At 43.0% G+C, this 17475-nt stretch overlaps 1 protein-coding gene across 2 annotated transcripts; it reads right to left on the bottom strand.

Annotated features, from left to right (window-relative positions):
- Nucleotides 1-248: 248 nt before the first annotated feature.
- LOC142729649 (uncharacterized) lies at nt 249-15809 on the bottom strand. 2 transcript variants are annotated; one of them, XM_075849287.1, is made up of 4 exons: nt 15714-15809; nt 13578-13766; nt 11013-11124; nt 249-2522 (listed from the first exon to the last, which is right to left on the bottom strand). In XM_075849287.1, the coding sequence occupies exons 1-4, from the start codon at nt 15789-15791 to the stop codon at nt 1387-1389; spliced, it is 1515 nt and encodes a 504-aa protein (XP_075705402.1). In that variant the 5' UTR covers nt 15792-15809; the 3' UTR covers nt 249-1386. The 2 variants fall into 2 exon arrangements, with proteins under 2 accessions (XP_075705402.1, XP_075705403.1); XM_075849288.1 differs by having other exon boundaries at nt 249-2519.
- Nucleotides 15810-17475: the final 1666 nt, after the last annotated feature.

The raw sequence follows: 17475 nt of genomic DNA, 5'->3' as shown, positions 1-17475 counted from the left end.
TGGCGCCGGATGGCGCCAATTTCGAATAGGACTGTGTGGGAGCGGCGCATGCGCAGTTCCCACACAGACGCCGTACACGGCAGTCAATGGGACGGGAGCCGTTCGCAGTCCCTATGGGACTGTGGCTGCCGTATTCCATGTCTGTGTGTGTCGTTAATCGACACACACAGAAATGGAACAAAAAATGGCAGCCCCCATAGGGAAGAAAAAGTGTAAAAATAAGAAACAGTAAAACACAAACACACAAATGAATATAAATGTTTTTATTAAAGCACTAACATCTTTAACATATAAAAAAATTATTTGTGATAACACTGTTCCTTTAATGCCCAAACTAGGCTGCGTCCTTAAGGGGTTAAAGTCTAGACTTTGTTTTAATTCAAGGCGTATAACAAAATAAATTGCATTAACGGTTAAGGAATCGCAGCCATTTTTCTTTTTACATAGTCTCCCGTCTCCCCCCCCCCCATTTTCACAGGCTCAAACGTATGTGGACAATTGACTAAAGCAATTTTATGTCGGTGTGACATGTGCCCTTTTTTTAATGACAAATTAAGGATATAACAAGTCTGGTGCTGAATTTACATTTGGTAGCGGTTCATGGGAACTCTCAACTTGTGGTCCAAAGAGATGTCAATGCAAGTGAAGGAGCGCCAAAATACTTGGAAGACCAAGGAAAACAACCAAAGAGGATGAGCGTAGAATTCATTCCTTCACAACATCCAGTCAACACCACTCTCGAGGAGGTCGGCCTATCATTGTCATAGATTCATGAAGGCATCTATTGACCGTAGACTAAGTACAAAGGGTGTCTGTCTCTTCCTGCTCCCCTCCTCCCTCTCCATAGACTTGTATTAACTATAAGATCAGCATAAATGATACTGCAAAAGCTTGTGAAGTCAAACAAATTGAATATTCTTCAAAGGCCAAGTCAGTCAGCTGACCTCAACCTGATTGTGCCCGCTTTTCACTTATTAAAGACAAAACTGAAGGCAGAAAAAGCCATAAACAAGGAGCAACTGAAGGCAGCTACAGTAAAGGGCTGCAAAGCATTTCAAGGATGAGGAAAATTAAAATTGAGTGACGTCCATGGGTTCCAGACTTCAGTCATTGACTACAAAGGATTTGCAACCAAGTATTAAAAATAATCCTAATATTTATAATCATGTTAGTTTGTCCAATTACTTTTGAGCCTGGGGAGACTATGTAAAAAAAGGGTGTAATTCCTAAAGGGTTAAGGTTTTTTAAACCCCTCGAATTAAATCGGAAAGTTTACACTTACGACATTCATTACTTTGGGTCAACCCCATTGTAGTGATGTCAAAGGCCACATTATTAAAACTGTGTCATTGTCCAAATACTTTTGGACCCGACTGTATCTTGCGATCATAAGGACGGCTTCTTCACTATGTGAGTTCTCTGATGTCTAATGAGATAAGATTTCTGGGTAAAACATTTCCCACACTCCGAACATATAAACGGCTTATCCCCTCTATGAATTCTTTGATGCTCAACAAGAGCAGACTTCTGGGTAAAACTTTTCCCACATTCCAAACATGAAAATGGTTTCTCCCCTGTGTGAATTCTCTGATGCTGAACAAGATTCGACTTCTTGGCAAAAGATTTCCCGCAATCTGAACAGGGATATGGTTTCTCCCCTGAGTGACCTCTTTTATGTTTAAAAAGAAACGATTTCCGAGTAAAACATTTCCCACATTCTGTACATGCAAATGGCCTCTCCCCTGTATGGCTTCTTTGATGGTCAATAAGACCTGATTTATGGGTAAAGCATTTCCCGCATTCTGAACATGAAAACGGCTTCTCCCCGGTGTGAATTTTCTGATGTTCGATAAGTCCTGACTTCTGGGTAAAACATTTCTTGCATGCTGAACAGGAATATGGCTTCTCACCTGTGTGAATTCTGTGATGTTTAACAAGATCGGATTTGTTTGTAAAACATCTCCCGCATTCAGAACATAAAAACGGCTTTTCACCCGTGTGGATTCTCCAATGTTTTACAAGATTTGACTTCTTGGTAAAACATTTCCCACATTGTGTGCATGGAAATGGCTTCTCCCCTGTGTGAGTTCTCTGATGTTCGATGAGAAGAGATTTCTTGGTAAAACTTTTTCCGCACTGGGAGCACGAGCATAGCTTTTTAACAGATGTGCTGCCCCGTCTATCGAGTCTTCCCTTATGAATTCTTCGGTGTACTATTAGATTAGCGTGTTGGACAAAGCACTGGCGACATTCAGGACAAAGAAAAGACTTTTCCACTGTACTCGTTTTTTCAGGACTAAGATGATCTACTTCCTGTGTAAAACACGATTCAAATTCAGAACACAGACTTGCGTTTTGTGGAACAATATGCGATTTATGAGAACATCCCTCGTCAGGGATATCGAATGGCAGATCGGCAAAGTGAAGTCCTGAATGTACATTTTGCTCAGTGGGACTTGCCCTTGGAGAATCTTGTATGATATCTTTATGATGTCCCTCTAAGGCCTTGCTGTGTTCATCTGCTGAAAATACAAAATACAAAATTTGTTTTTTTTATATCCCGAAAACAGAATTACTGTTATTAATGCATGGAAATAAGAATTCCTTTTTCCTGAACACATCATATAAATTGAAGATGTGGGTTTGTAATATGTGATAATTTTATAAATGAGTAAATACTACATGTATACTATATATCCACACCATATAGGTAAACGCAATGTATGTGCATGTATAGATCACTTTATAGTCCCACCTTTCTAGTACTCGGATACACAGCTGGAATGCTTTGAAAAAATCCTTTCCTCTATATGTAATCGCTTCAGGTTTGTCAGCTACACATTTATGCCGTTCCACCACATTGAATAGAGACCTGCGGACTGTGCAAATGACTGGAGGAACCAGAGAGGCATCATCAGGTAAAAGTAGAACATAAAATTCTTTAAGAGCAGTTGTGGCCTCTACATTGCTCTGATCTCAACATTATGGAGTCCTTCCAGGATTAGCTTCAGAGACCGAAGCAAAACAGACAAATTCTGCAGAAGAACTCCGAGCTGCTCGAGAGAAGTATCAGTAAGAGTCATAAATTTACAGTAAATTTAACTTTTAGCAACCAGTGTCAGGCAGCTGCTGCCAAGGCAGATCAAAAGAGGCCTAGATGCTTATGACAAGAACATAGTTTTACCTCTATACAAATCACTAGTCAGACCTAGGGATGCACGATGCATCGAAACTTCGATACTTTGCATCCCCAAACTGTTCGATACCGTTATTTCATGTATTTCGATACTTAGCTGCGCGGCCGCACAGCTCAGTATAGTAACACATGAATGTATGAGAGTGGGGCTGAGGCTGTGTAATACAGTCATTGCCCCGCTCCTGACAAGTGCGCGCCGTCAGGATGATGCGATGCGGCCAGCGCTAAACTAATGAGCGGTGGCACTACAAAAAACTCCCCACGTTTTGTCCTCAGTACCTACGCCGCCGCTCATTAGTTACAGCGCCGGCCGCATCTTCCTGTCAGGAGCGGGGCAATGACTATTACACAGCCGCAGCCCTGCTCTATAACGGCGGAGACCAGAGAAACATCTCATCTCTGCTGCTATTCCCGTGAATGCTGCCATAAAAGCTGACTGCAGCATTCAAGAGGAAAATGAGAAGGGGGGGATGCCCCTTGGATTGCATCACAACCCCCTGTGATGCGATTGAGGGACATACCATATATGGGCAGACAGCCCAGGGTCCATTGAAGGACCCCAGGGCTGTCCTACCATATTTCCTGTTAGGGAATACTTCGGTATGTCCTAACAACTGCCTGTGTACTATCAGTACAGTCTAATGTACTGGGATATAGACATATGCCAGTACATTAAAGTGTAAAAATAAAGTAAAAACAAAGTAATGTTAAATAAAAAAAATAAAAAACACGCATACACCTTTTTTACAATAAACATTAAAAGAAGTCTCAATACATAAAATATACACATTCAGTATTGGCGCGGCCGTAATAACCTTCACAACAATTTTTTTGCGTCATTTATGATGTGTACGCTGTAAAAAAATACAATAAAAACTGCTTTCTATCACTTATTGTGGGGCATGTGGTGTGATGATGAATTTAACCTCCATGTGCCTCACATTAATAGTAATTAACCCCATCATGTACCTCACACATTAACCCATTATGACTGAGAAACATGACAGGGTTAATTACTATTAATGTGAGGAACATGGAGGTTAAATTAATCTTCGTACCTTGTGCCCCACATCAGAAAACGGAAGAACTTTTTTTTTCATTACTGTTGGCAAAGTATCGAATTGGTATCGAAATCTCAATACTAAACGAAGTATCGGTATCGAAGTCCAAATTCTGGTATCGTGACATCCCTAGTCAGACCATATATGGAATATGGTGTACAGTTTTGAGCACCTGTGTATAAGAAGGACATAGCTGAACATGCGCAGAGAAGGGCAACCAAGGTAATAGAGGGAGTGGGTGGATTGCAGTTGAGTGATCAAACTTGGGGCTATTCAGTTTAGGGGCGATCTAACAATGTACAAATATATAACTGGACATTAGAGATTTTTCTAATGATCTTTTTACACCTAGGCCTGTAACAAGGACAAGGGGGCGACCTCTACGTCGAGGAAAGAAGGTTTCACCATCACAGACGGGGATTCTTCACTGTAAGAGCAGTGACACTATGGAACTCTCTGCCACAGGATGTTGCGATGGTTGATTCATTGGGCAAGTTCATGAAGGGCCTTAATGCCTTTCTTGAAAAATAGAATATTACAGGTTATGAGTCCTAGATTCTAGGGATGGGACGTTGATCCAGGGATTTTTTTCTGATTGCCAGATGGAGTCAGAGACATTTTTCCGCTAACGAATCAATTGGCAATAACCTCATGGGGGCTCTGCCTTGCTCTGGATTAACACAGTAGGATTATAGGTTGAACTTGATGGACCGGTGTCTTTTTTAACCTTATAAACTATTTAACCATATAACACTTGGATATAGATAAGGGATTTAAGCCTCCTGCAAAATTATACCGAACAAAACAGAAGTTCTGTGGGGAGGCAGTGACTCCTAGCATTAGAAATCTCTATGATGCCAAAAGTCCCGTTCACCTGTACCGCGGTCGGGCGGGAAAATCCGGGTGACACACGGACCGTTTTTCATGGCCCGATCGCGGTCGCGTACAAGAGCGGTTAGCTAAAAGTGATCTTAAATTTTTAAAAAAAACAGCAGCCTTGTTGCCCAGTTATAGATACAAGCCTAAAGAGTGAATACGAAGACTGGGCCACTGCCGGACTCCAGGCCAGTTTAGAAGAACTTGTCTGGGCCATAAAAAGAAAAATGCTAAACAAGGAACAACTAGTAGAATTAAGAACATCAGCTGTCCATGGTGTGAATCCCCAGTATCCCGAGTGAGCAGATATTAGCGCTAGTGGAGAGAATAGTAGAAAGAAATTGATCTCCTGGACAAAACGAGGCGAATGAGAGGACTAAGCAAACAAACGAAGGACAAGATGACTGAAGCAAAATTGTGTAGAACCCATAATACCCCATCAAATACTATAGAACCCTTCAATGAAGTGTCATTTACCAGCATCATGTTCTTTTTAACCGCTTAAGGACACAAGCCTATATTGGCCTTCAGGACACCACAATTTTTTCCGTTTTTCATTGTCGCATTTCAAGAGCCGTAACTTTCATTTTTCCTTCGACTTAGCACATGGTCTTGTTTTTTGCAGGTGGAGTTATATTTTTTTAGCTGTACCATTTTGGGGTAGATGTAAAGTATTGTATAACATCTATAAAAAAAAAATGGAACGGGTAGAAAAAAAACAAAACAAAAACAGCAATTACACCATGGTCTTATGGATTTTGTTTTTACGACATTCACCGAGCACTATAAATAACATGTTCACTTTATTCTGGGGGTCAGTACGATTATGTGGATACTAAACTTATACAGTTTAACCCATTCGCGCAGCCTGGCGTGCTATTTACGTCCGGGTGCAGGGGGTGATGTTTGGAGCATGCTCACACCCTGAGCGCGCTCCATATGCTGCGGGTGTCGGCTGTATTTTACAGCGAACACCCAGGACTAACAGCCGGCAGCAGCGATCACCCTTTTCTTGGCTGTTTAACCCCTCAAATGCTGTGGTCAATAGCGACCGCAGCATCTGAGGTGTTGAAAAGAGGGCAGCCCCCTCCGACAGCTCATTGCCCCCCCCCCCCCCCGGAGTGAGATCGGGGGGTGACGACTGTTATTATTGCAGCCCAGGGGCCTAATGAAGGCACCCATGGCTGCCTTCACTCTGCCTCTGCTAAGCCCTGCCTATAAAAATGACGATATACTGCAATACGTTAGATCACCGGTTCGAGTCCCCTTGGGGGGCTAATAAAGTGTGTGAAAAACATAATTACTAAAAGTAAAAAAATAATAATAATAATTCCCCCCTAAAGTAATGTAAAAAATAAAAAAGTAAACATAATTGGCATCACTGCGTCCGTAAAAGTCTGAACTATTACAATAGTGTTATTTAACGCGTACAGTGAACGCCGTAAAAAAAAAAAAATGTAAAACGCCAAAATCACAAATTTTTGGTCACCTTCGCTCTAAAAAAAAAAAAAGTAATAAAAAGTGATCAAACAGTTCTACGTACCAAAAGATGGTACTGATAAAAACTACAGCTCGTCCTGCAAAAAATAAGCCCTCACACCGCTATAGGTGAAAAAATAAAAAAACATTCTGTCTCGGAATGTGGTGAAATAAAAGTAGTAAAATATAATAGAAACAATATCAATTTAGCATCACCGCAATCGTATTGAGCCGCAGAATAAAGATAAGTTGTCGTTTTTACATAATGGTGAAAGCCGTAAAAACGAAACCCAAAAAACAATTGTGGAATCTCAGTTTTTTCCAACTTCAGCCCGCAAAGATTTTTTTTTCAGTTTCCCAGTACATTATATGGAACTATAAATGGTAGCAATAGAAACTACAACTCCTCCCGCAAAAAAGAAGCCCTCACACCAGTATATTGACAGAAAAAGAAAAACCGTTATGGCTCTTGGAACGCGGGGAGTGAAAAACTAAAATCAAAAATCTAAAAATGGCTTCGGCCCGAAGGGGTTAAGGGTTTTACGATTTTTGCACAATAAAAACCGCAAAAAAAATTTAAAAAAATGTTTTTTTTTGTCGCCGTATTCTGAGAGCCATAATGGTTCTATTTTTCCGTCGACGGAGCTGTGTGATAGCCAGATTTTTGGAGGATGAGTTGACATTTTTATTGCTACCAGGTTGGGTTACACACGCTTTTTGATATTTTTGTTCAGTGTTGTGCAGCGAAAAACCTGAAATTCTGGCATTGATTTTATTTTTACAACATTCACAGTGCGGGTCAAATGACAATTTTATAGTTCGGGTCGTTCTGGATGCGTCGATACCAATTAAGTGTACTTTTTCTTAATATTTTCTTACATAAAAGTATTTTTCATTGGCAAAAAGTTGTTTTTGTTTGGTGTTTATTCTCTTTATTTATATTTCGAAACATTTTATTTACATTTTTTTAGTCCCAATAGGGTACTTGAACGTCTGAGCCCGATCGCACTGCAATGCCTCTGCATTATGCTTTTATAGCGCAACGCCTCTACTAAATGGTAGATCTGGGGGCCTTCATTAGGACAACCCAATGAGACCCCACGATTGTGTCTCATGGAGCCGATAGTTTGACAGACGGATCTACCTCCTCTCTAACCACTTAGATGCCACGGTCTGCAAAAACCACGGCATCTAAGGGGTTAAACGTAAGTTATCTCCGATTCCAGCTGTTAGAGCCGGGTGGCGTCTGTATTATACAACCGTCACCTGCGAGTAGAGCGCAGGTAGAGTCATTTCACGTAGCTTACTGCATTTTAGAATTCATCCTTGATTGTTCCTGCCCTCTTATCTGGTCCCCACCTAGAACCTCCTACTTGCAAGTTTCTTTTTTCTTTGCCATTTTTTTATTTTTGTCTTTTTTAAACCAATCTCTGAGAGTTCTGCACATTTGACTAATTTTATCTAATAAAGGATTTCGCCTCGAAATGCTTTATAAATCTAAAGACAAAAAAAACAAAAAAGTTGTTGACTTCCTAAATGATTTGAACTCGGATTGCCTACATCACTTGACGGTAGCTCCAGTCCTGGATCCTTTTGGACAAGCACCCTGTGTATTAATCCATCAATGAAAGAAGTTGCAGTAGCTGAGTCGACACCGGAGTCGAAGGAATACTTCCATCTGCCCAGTCACATATTCAAGATGCTCCTCTTGGCGGTAGGAAGGTAACAAGGTCTAAATACTCTTCTGTGTTTTGTTTTTAACATTGAGGACCAACTAGATAAGGGTATGTTCACCCGGACTATTTTTAGCCATTTTTCGGGCCCTAAACGCCCCGCAAAATGGGGGCTGAATGCCTCCAAGCATCTATCCATTGATTTCAATGGTAAAAACTGCATTCTGCTCCCATGGGGCGTTATATATATATATATATTTATTTTTTATAAACAGCGCGTAAAAAAAACGCTAAAAAAAAAAAAAAGTGAATGTAACTACTTGAGCCGTTTCTCATTGTCTCGATAGAAAAACAGCTCCAAAAATGGCAGTAAAAAACACCTCAGAAAACGCCTGATGCATAAGGTTGTCAATCACAGGCGGTTTTCCCTTTAAATCAGCTCCGTATTTTACAGCCGTTTTTTGTTAAGCGTGTGAACATACCCTGAGTGTTGAGGTATACGGCACCGACCTGGGACATCCACGGAGTCGGTCGGATACGTCAGGAAACACAAATAAAGAGCTAATGCTCTACTGTTCTGCGGAGTCGGTGTGCTGGACCAGTAGGCATCTGATGGGCACTTCTATAAACCAGCAGAGGGAAGGAAAAAAAAGAGACCATTGACCTCACTGAACTCGGGATGCCACGATACCAGAATTTGGACTTCGGTGCCGATACTTTGTGTAGTATTGCGATACTCGATACGAAAACAACACTTTGCCAACAATAACAAAACAAAGTTCTTCCGTTTTCTGATGTGAGGCGCGAGGTGCGATGAGGAGTTTTGAACCTTCGTGTGCCTCACATTAATAGTGATTAACCCCATCATGTACCTGAGTCATAATGGACAACATTGGGTTAATGTGGGAGGTACATGATGGGGTTACTTACCATTAATGTGCGGCACATGGGGGTTCAAAATTCATCATCGCACCTGGCGCCTCAAGTGAGAGAAAGCAGTTTTTTATTTTATAACCGCGTAAACATAAATTACTATATAAATGTGTTATTACGGTCGCGATGATACAGAATGTGTATTTTATGTATCAAGACTTATTTTAATCTTTATTGTAATGTGTTTTTTAAATTTAACCTTTATTTTATTTTTTACTTTTAAACTTCAATGTACTGGTGTATATCTATATCTATATGCCAGCACATTAGCCTGTATACGGATAGTACACAAGCAGTTGTTACCCAAGTATGCCCTAAAAGTAAATATGTTCAGACAGTCCTGGGGTCCTTCAATGGACCCGGGGCTGTTTGCCCATACATGGTATGGCCCTCGATAGAGTCTCAGGGATTCCCACTTCTCATTTTCCCCTGAATGCTGCAGACCACTTTGATCTCAGCATTCAGGGGAATAGTGGCGGAGATGGTTTCTCTGATCTCCACCGTTAGAGCGGGGCTGCGGTTGTGTAATACAGCCATTGCCCCGCTCCTAACAATAAGTGCGCACGCTATCAGCATGAGGTGAAGCGGCCGGCAGTGGTTCAGGCACGGAAGACAGAACATGGGGTGTTTGGAAGTGCCCCCACCATGTCCCGTCGCTCATTGGTGCAGTGCTGGTCGCATCACCTCATGCTGACCGCGCGCGCACTTCTCAGGACTCTGGAGCGGGGCAATGACCATTACACAGCAGCAGCCCCGCTCTCATACATTCATGTGTTACTATACTGAGCCGTGCGGCCGCGGCCCCGCTCTCATACATTCATGTGTTACTATACTGAGCCGTGCGGCCGCAGCCCCGCTCTCATGCATTCATGTGTTACTATACTGAGCCGTGCGGCCGCAGCCCCGCTCTCATGCATTCATGTGTTACTATACTGAGCCGTGCGGCCGCAGCCCCGCTCTCATGCATTTATGTGTTACTATACTGAGCCGTGCGGCCGCAGCCCCGCTTTCATACATTCATGTGTTACTATACTGAGCCGTGCGGCCGCAGCCCCTGCTCTCACACATTCATGTGTTACTATACTGAGCCGTGCGGCCGCAGCCCCGCTCTCATACGTTCATGTATTACTATACTGAGCCGTGCGGCCGCAGCCCCTGCTCTCATACATTCATGTGTTACTATACTGAGCTGTGCGACCGCAGCCCCGCTCTCATACATTCATGTGTTACTATACTGAGCTGTGCGGCCGCAGCCCCGCTCTCATACATTCATGTGTTACTATACTGAGCTGTGCGGCTGCACAGCTAAGTATCGAAATACATGAAATAACAGTATAGAACAGTTTGGGGATGCACGGTATCAAAACAATATCGATGTTTCGATGCATCGTGCATCCCTACACTGAACTCGGGCAAACACAGCTAAGCTTAAAAGGGGTTATTTTCCGAGAACAAACCCTTTTTAGTATTTTCGCCAGCCTGTTGGACAGCTTAAGTTCTGCTGCAGAGAAAATGTAGTATTACAGGTACAGGCCCCAGGTCTGCTATACCGGGAGTCATTGATATTCAGGGGCTCCCCAGCCTGGCTCATGGGGGGAGTTATCAAGCAAGACTAGAGGTAGATACATGAGAAACACCAGTACTTCTGTATGAAATGTCCTCTACTGAGACGAGACTCCTGAGCGGAGAGAAGTGAGAAACACCCAACAGTTCAGACTCCGCATTCTCCTTATTAAGTCCGTACTGACCGAGGAGAGTGGAAAATAAGAGATTCTTGTAATGTTTATTACTCACCAGGACTGATCTCTATTGGAATCTCCTCCTCCTTACACTGCGGATCACCCATCATGTACGTCTCTTCTTCTTCATCTTCTATAACTTTAACTTTAATATCAAGCAGATCTTCCTACCAAAAAAACAACGTAACATTCAACAGAAAGTACAGCAAAAAACATTTCAAGGGTCTGAAAACAGAATAATAAAACGTCTCTACTAAGAAAAACAACGCAATCACAATCTAAAGCCCCATTTACAAGACCGTGGGTTTGTGTCCGTATAGTAGCAGCAATTGCGGATAGTATAAGGCACATAGCATTGGCCGGAGACCTGACCGCAATAAATCAAAAATAGAACATGTCATTTTAAAGGCCGCATTTGCGTTCAGGGTTAATTAAACTCAATGCACTCCTCCTGTCCTTGCGACTAAAGGCTCTAGCTACATGCACAATCCCAGGCTTGTTTAAGTCGTGATCTAGCCTGAGCTACAGCAGGTTGAAGTAAAAGCTGCATACACTTCCGTTCTCACTTCAGCCTTTCTAAAGAGCAGAAGGGAAAGTTCGCCGTAGGCGACATACAGGGACAGAAGGAGGATCTGTGATCTTACTCCTGTCCTTGTATGAATTCAGATGACCCAAGCAGGAGGAGTAACATGGACTTTTGTTCATATTTTAACCCCCCTAATTAATCATACTTGCTCTCAAATTGTCACATATGGAGGGGGGGGGGGTGCCTTCTCTTTTTCTTCCTCTCTCAAAACTCCTCTGCGTCTAATAAGGCTGTTTAAGCACTCCACGACAGAGAGGCTTACCAGCGTCCGGATCGTACCATAAAATAAGCCGTACGAAATACTCGCAGCACACACAAACCTCAATACATTTGATCTATTTCACACTGTCCCTTTGCTGTCCGTAAACAATCTTTATCGTAAAATCTGCTGACCGCTTCCCTAGTGATACCTATTACACGCTAGTCATAGCAATAGTGACGATGACTCGAAAGGAACCTTAGAGTACGTTTGCGAGTAGTGCTTAAAGTTTGCCCCAAATTACTGCGAAATCCCTGCAAAATGCTGAGCCATTTTGCAAAAACGTGAGCGATTTGACCGCAACGTGTGAACGCACCCTTATACATTTGACGGATAGAAATTTTCACACACTGAAAGAAAATCCCCAAAAAAGTATTAGTGAAGGCATTATACTAGGTTTAGGTACTCGTTATTAGGGTTATTACAGCTCATACAGGTGGACGGAAAGTTATTAACCAATTTAATTTGCGTGCAAAAATTGGTTGGCGCATTCCTGCTGTTTTGCCGTTCCTTTAACACACGCACCTGTGAACGTGTGGTGTGTATGAATTCCTCACGTCTTAAAAGTTGCTTGCAGAGTACATTGTTTGCATAAGGGGACTGCTTTGGGTACGCATTTCAGTGACCATTTAAATTCCGTAAAATTTCTGCTTATAATCACTGATGCAAAGTTGTGTGTAGGTGGTTGCGAAATTTCAGCGTTTTGGGGAGCGCAAGCTCTTGTGGATGTAAATGCTTGTGGTATATATGAACTTTTCACACCTTGATCTATTCTTTTTTCATCATGTTTGAGCCTAAACCTCTGCTTGTATTTGAACTTTAGGATCAATTGTAAATTTTATTAAAAAATATTCCTGTTTGACACAAATTTACATGAAGGTGGACATAGGCTGCAAACAGCACGTTAAAAACATCAGCTTTAGGCAGGTGGTCTGCCTTAACCCGTTAGTGACCGTTAGTACGCCTTTTCACGGTGCCGCATCGGAATAAATAAACCGAGCAGGGAGCCGTTAAAGGGAAGGTGTCATGTTTTTTATTATATTGCTTTTAATAAAATATAAAACAAAAAATTTATTTATTAGTGTTGTCATGTTCTAATTTTTACGGTTTTCAAGCTTTTACTTCTCTATGGGGACTGCCATTTTTTTTTCATCTCTGTATGTGTATTTGCAGCATAAATCAATGAGGTTGCTTTACCACATTGACCATGGTGCAATTTTGGGAAATGCTCCCTCTAGTGGCCAGCACATGGAAATGTTATAAATTAGAATCTAATTTATAATATTTCCTGACTTGTGAAAAAAATTAAAACAATGTGTAATTACTCAAATACTAATTGTTTAACTGAAAAAATAAAATAAAATTTCTAGCGACACATTCCCTTTAAATCTCCCTGCTCTCGGCTACCAGAGGTATATGAGGGCTGGGGGCATACCTGCTCTAACAGGTTAGATCGATATCAGTATCAAACTTGCCCGTTTAACTCCTCAGATGTGGTGCTCAATAGCGAGCGCCACATCTGAGACGCTTTGGAGAGGGGGCGAAAGCTCCCTCTCTCCTCACACCGGCAATAAGATCGCAAGGTGTTGGTGGTTTCTATGGCAGCCAGGGGGATTAATAAAGGCCCCCAGGTCTGCCTGTAGAAAATGCCCTCTAGGTCAGAGGCAACATTCTGGCTTCTTATAGGAACCTGACACACAATGATACAATCATCATCCAGACACATTATACCTTGTGTTATTATATAATGTCCCAGCATTCCCGGCAGGGCTCACCTCCCCCGTCAGCAGCTCAATAATTTTGTGGGTGAAGTCCAGAATTTTCTGCTCATTGTATTTCTCAAGTGTTAGTAAATGAGGTAGAGGATCCAAGATGGGGTTCTGGGTCCTGCTCCATCCTTCGGACATACGGCGACGGGTGCTGGAGATCACATGGTCACCGGAAGTCTTCACTAGCGTGTAATCCTGTGTATGGCGAGAGAACTTAAATTATTAGTATATATGTGATGGTGCATTATGTGTGATTTATTGTGAGCCTTCAGCAGAGAGGAATGACTCTGTAATCAGGTACCACAGGTCGTGTCTCCAGCCTATGGACAATCAGATGAGTCAGAGGTGCAGCCACAAGACATAAAGCATCCCCATTGTGCAGTCTCCACAGGGGGTCATCAGGAAGCACCACCATTAGGGTCTAGGGTCCGGTATGCTTCTGCGGCTCCACCTTCAAGGAGTTCCACTAAAACACGGATCCAATTAGAGGTGGGTACATCCAGCAGGGAACACTGCTGTTCAAAGTCCTGGAAAAACCCTTCCACAGCCCCAGTTACCACATTAAACGTCTTGAATTCCTTCTAGGAGACCCGTAAAGGTTCCTGGATTCTCCGGTTCTCACCCCAGGTATTATTCTGCCCTCTTTCAGCCTCCATTGCAGCTTTTCTGTTTTGCCATGTGAGCAGCTTCCAGCTGATACTCCAGAGTAACGACTGGTCCCAGATCCGCCATTTCCTCCTCGTACCACACCAACCATTGGCTTTTAGTGGTAAGAGCCAGTGTCTCCGGAGCATGTCCATTAGCCATCTGGGAGGAGGTCACCTGCTAGCACTCACCAGTAGATCAATTAATGGCTCTTTAGACAGTCCCTGGTAGTTCAGTCCAAGTTCTCAGGCTCGTTCTTGGAGACTAAGTACGGTCCAGTTCCAGTACTCATTCGCTTGGTGGTTCTCCATGGGGCTGGGCTCTGTTGATCCCACTTCTGACACCAGTTGTCATGGGGTTCATTAGGTTAATACACGATCAACAGAGCCAGTGACAACAGGGCAACTCTAACAGGATTTATTGCATCCAGTGCTGACAGACCAGGTCGCCTTCCACACAGGGACAGCGCACAGTCCACAAAATCAGGTAATCACAGGAAACTCCGACGAGCGCCGCCCTCAGCTTCAGCTCTCCTGAAGGTCTAAATCCAGAACCCCCATCCTCCCAAAGACCAGCCCTTATATATCCCAGGATGAGAACACAGTGGGGGAGATAATTGGATCTGCTTGATTTGCTGGTCTGCACACTAGCTGAGTGATGGTGCTGCCTCCGGGTGATCCCCTGTGGGGACTGGACAATGAGGACTGTCTTGTGGCTGCACCTCTGACTCATCTGATTGTCCATAGGCTGGAGACACGACCTGTGGTACCAGATTACAGAATCATTCCTCTCTGCTGAGGGATGACAATAAATCACACATAATACACCATCACAACCTACATTCCCAGGAGTCCTCAGCTCTCCAGTCATGTCCCTGTGTTATTAATAGAGAAAAGTGATGTCATGTGACATATTTCCCAGAATCCTCACCTCTCCGGTCATGTCCCCGTGTTATTAACAGAGAAGAGTGATGTCATGTGACATAATTCCCAGAATCCTCCCCTCTCCGGTCATGTCCCTGTGTTATTAATAGAGAAGAGTGATGTCATGTGACCAATTTCCCATAATCCCCTCTTCTCCAGTCATGTCCCTGTGTTATTAATAGAGAAGAGTGATGTCATGTGATATCATTCCCAGAATCCTCTCCTCTCTATTCATGTCCCTGTTATTAATAAAGAGTGAGGTCATGTGACATCAGTCCCAGAATCCTCCCCTCTCCAGTCATGTTCTGTGTTATTAATAGAGAGGAGTGATGTCATGTGACATTCCCAGAATCCTCACCTCTCCAGTCAAGTCCCTGTGTTATTAATAGAGAAGAGGGATGTCATGTGACATATTTCCCAGAATCCTCACCTCTCCAGTCATGTCCCTGTGTTATTAATAGAGAAGAGTGATGTCATGTGACATCATTCCCAGAATCCTCACCTCTCCAGTCATGTCCCTGTGTTATTAATAGAGAAGAGTGATGTCATGTGACATATTTCCCAGAATCCTCACCTCTCCGGTCAGCAGGTACAGGATCTCCAGGGTGAGGTTCAATATCTTTCTGGAAATCTTGGTCTTCCCCTTCTCCATTCTGTGTGGTCTGCTGGGAAAAACCTGTATAAAAGAAAAATAAAATGAGCGATTCACTAAGAGAAAAGGTGGTCTAGAAACTTAAATAGTTTAAAGGGAACCTGTCACCAGCATTTTAGCTATAAAGCCAGCAATACCTGGTGAAAGCGGGTGAAAAATCATTGTCATCTAAGCTATAAATATGTTCTAAGTAAGCTCTGTAGCTTTAGTATTCCGTTTTTCAGTGGTCCCACACCGTATGCAAATGAGCAGAAAAGAGTCAAATCTTCATCTGAAAAGAGTCAGGTTTTCATTCCTCCAGCATCTCAGAGTGGAATCCACCTCCTTCTTTTTGATTGACAGCTCCTTAGCCAGTCAGGGCCGGACAAGTGCCGGCGGTGGGCGGGGTTAAGAAGCTGAGTCCCAGAGGGAAAACTAATTACCATAAAAGGCGGGAAGAGTTTAAACGACTACATTTACTGACAGAGGAGGACTTCAGGAAAGAAGAGAACAGGAACGAACTCTGGACAGCTGCGGCCATTGAGGGGTCAGGCGAGTTTGACAGGTAAGATGTTGATGACAGGATCCCTTTAAATGAGCTAAAAAGTAAGTTTTTTTTTCTAACTATAAGCCTAAAATTGCTAAAAAAAAAAAAAAAAAAAAAAAGAAGCAAACATTGTGTATAAAAATTATACGAAAAGAAACCTCCATTGATCATGAAAAAAACATTGCAAAAGTCATGTCGCTAACGCAAAAAAACAACAACATTCTAGTCATTTAACGTGTGCGAAAAACGGCTAAATCGGTGCCTGGTCCTGAACCGGTTAAATAAAAGATTCATACTACGTCCTAGAAAAACCGGTGTAAACTAAGCTGACCAAAAGACTGTATAAGAAAGAGAAACGCGTCTGCCAAGATGCGCCAAACGTATCATACAACGTGCACCACGGTGATAAATTTGGCGCATCTTCTGAGTGCCTGCTCTGAGTTCAAGCTGTCTAAATATTAGAGAGCATTAGTATATCTGCCCCTGTGTATGTAAACGAACACTCCACCACCTCCAGACCTCGCCTCGCCGATCCTTAACACTCAAGACCAAAGTGATGGATCGATTAGATCGACAGTCGTAGGCTCATGGTGAGTGTCATTGGGTAACGCATATAACAGAAGCTCCTGTTCCTAGTTCTGGAGTCCCTGCTCCGCTTAGTGCCAGTCACAGCTCGGTGAGTCACTGATATGTCTGTCACTCTGCTCAAGAGTTATATGACCCTAGGCTGGTCCTATACACGTCCCAGTCCTACACATGAGCTGGTAGAGTAGCCCCCGCCCCATGTTTATTATACCAGTGTTCCTATGTGTGGTCTACAGGCCATTACATTACCAGAGTGTGTCCCCTATGTGCAGCATGTCTCTACTCTGAACGGTCTCTCAGACGCCTGACGGTCACGACTTGTCTCTATCGTTACGTATGAAGGCCCCTGTTGCTCGGTGTCCCCTGCCGTCTCCGTGGGTTCAGTGCTTTCTGTCCCTGCTCTGTGTAACCAAGAAGTTACTATCAGAGCCTCTGCTAAACGTCACCACGGGAGAGGGGAGTAATACGGCGCTGTGTCTTCATGTACGGTGTACGGAGGGGTAATACGGCGCTGTCTCTTCATGTACGGTGTACGGAGGAGTAATACGGCGCTGTGTCTTCATGTACGGTGTA

The sequence above is a fragment of the Rhinoderma darwinii genome, unplaced genomic scaffold, assembly GCF_050947455.1.
Source record: "Rhinoderma darwinii isolate aRhiDar2 unplaced genomic scaffold, aRhiDar2.hap1 Scaffold_730, whole genome shotgun sequence".
Taxonomy (NCBI): Eukaryota; Metazoa; Chordata; class Amphibia; order Anura; family Rhinodermatidae; genus Rhinoderma; species Rhinoderma darwinii.
This window is presented reverse-complemented; position numbering and strand designations above follow the sequence as displayed.

Coding starts and splice junctions, on each gene's coding strand:
- LOC142729649 (XM_075849287.1), bottom strand. CDS start 15,791: ATGGAGAAGGGGAAGACCAAGATTTCCAGAAAGATATTGAACCTCACC. Junction 13,767..15,713: donor TGTACCTGCTGACCGGAGAG/GTGAGGATTCTG, acceptor CGCCATACACAG/GATTACACGCTAGTGAAGAC. Junction 11,125..13,577: donor TTGAGCTGCTGACGGGGGAG/GTGAGCCCTGCC, acceptor TTTTTTTGGTAG/GAAGATCTGCTTGATATTAA.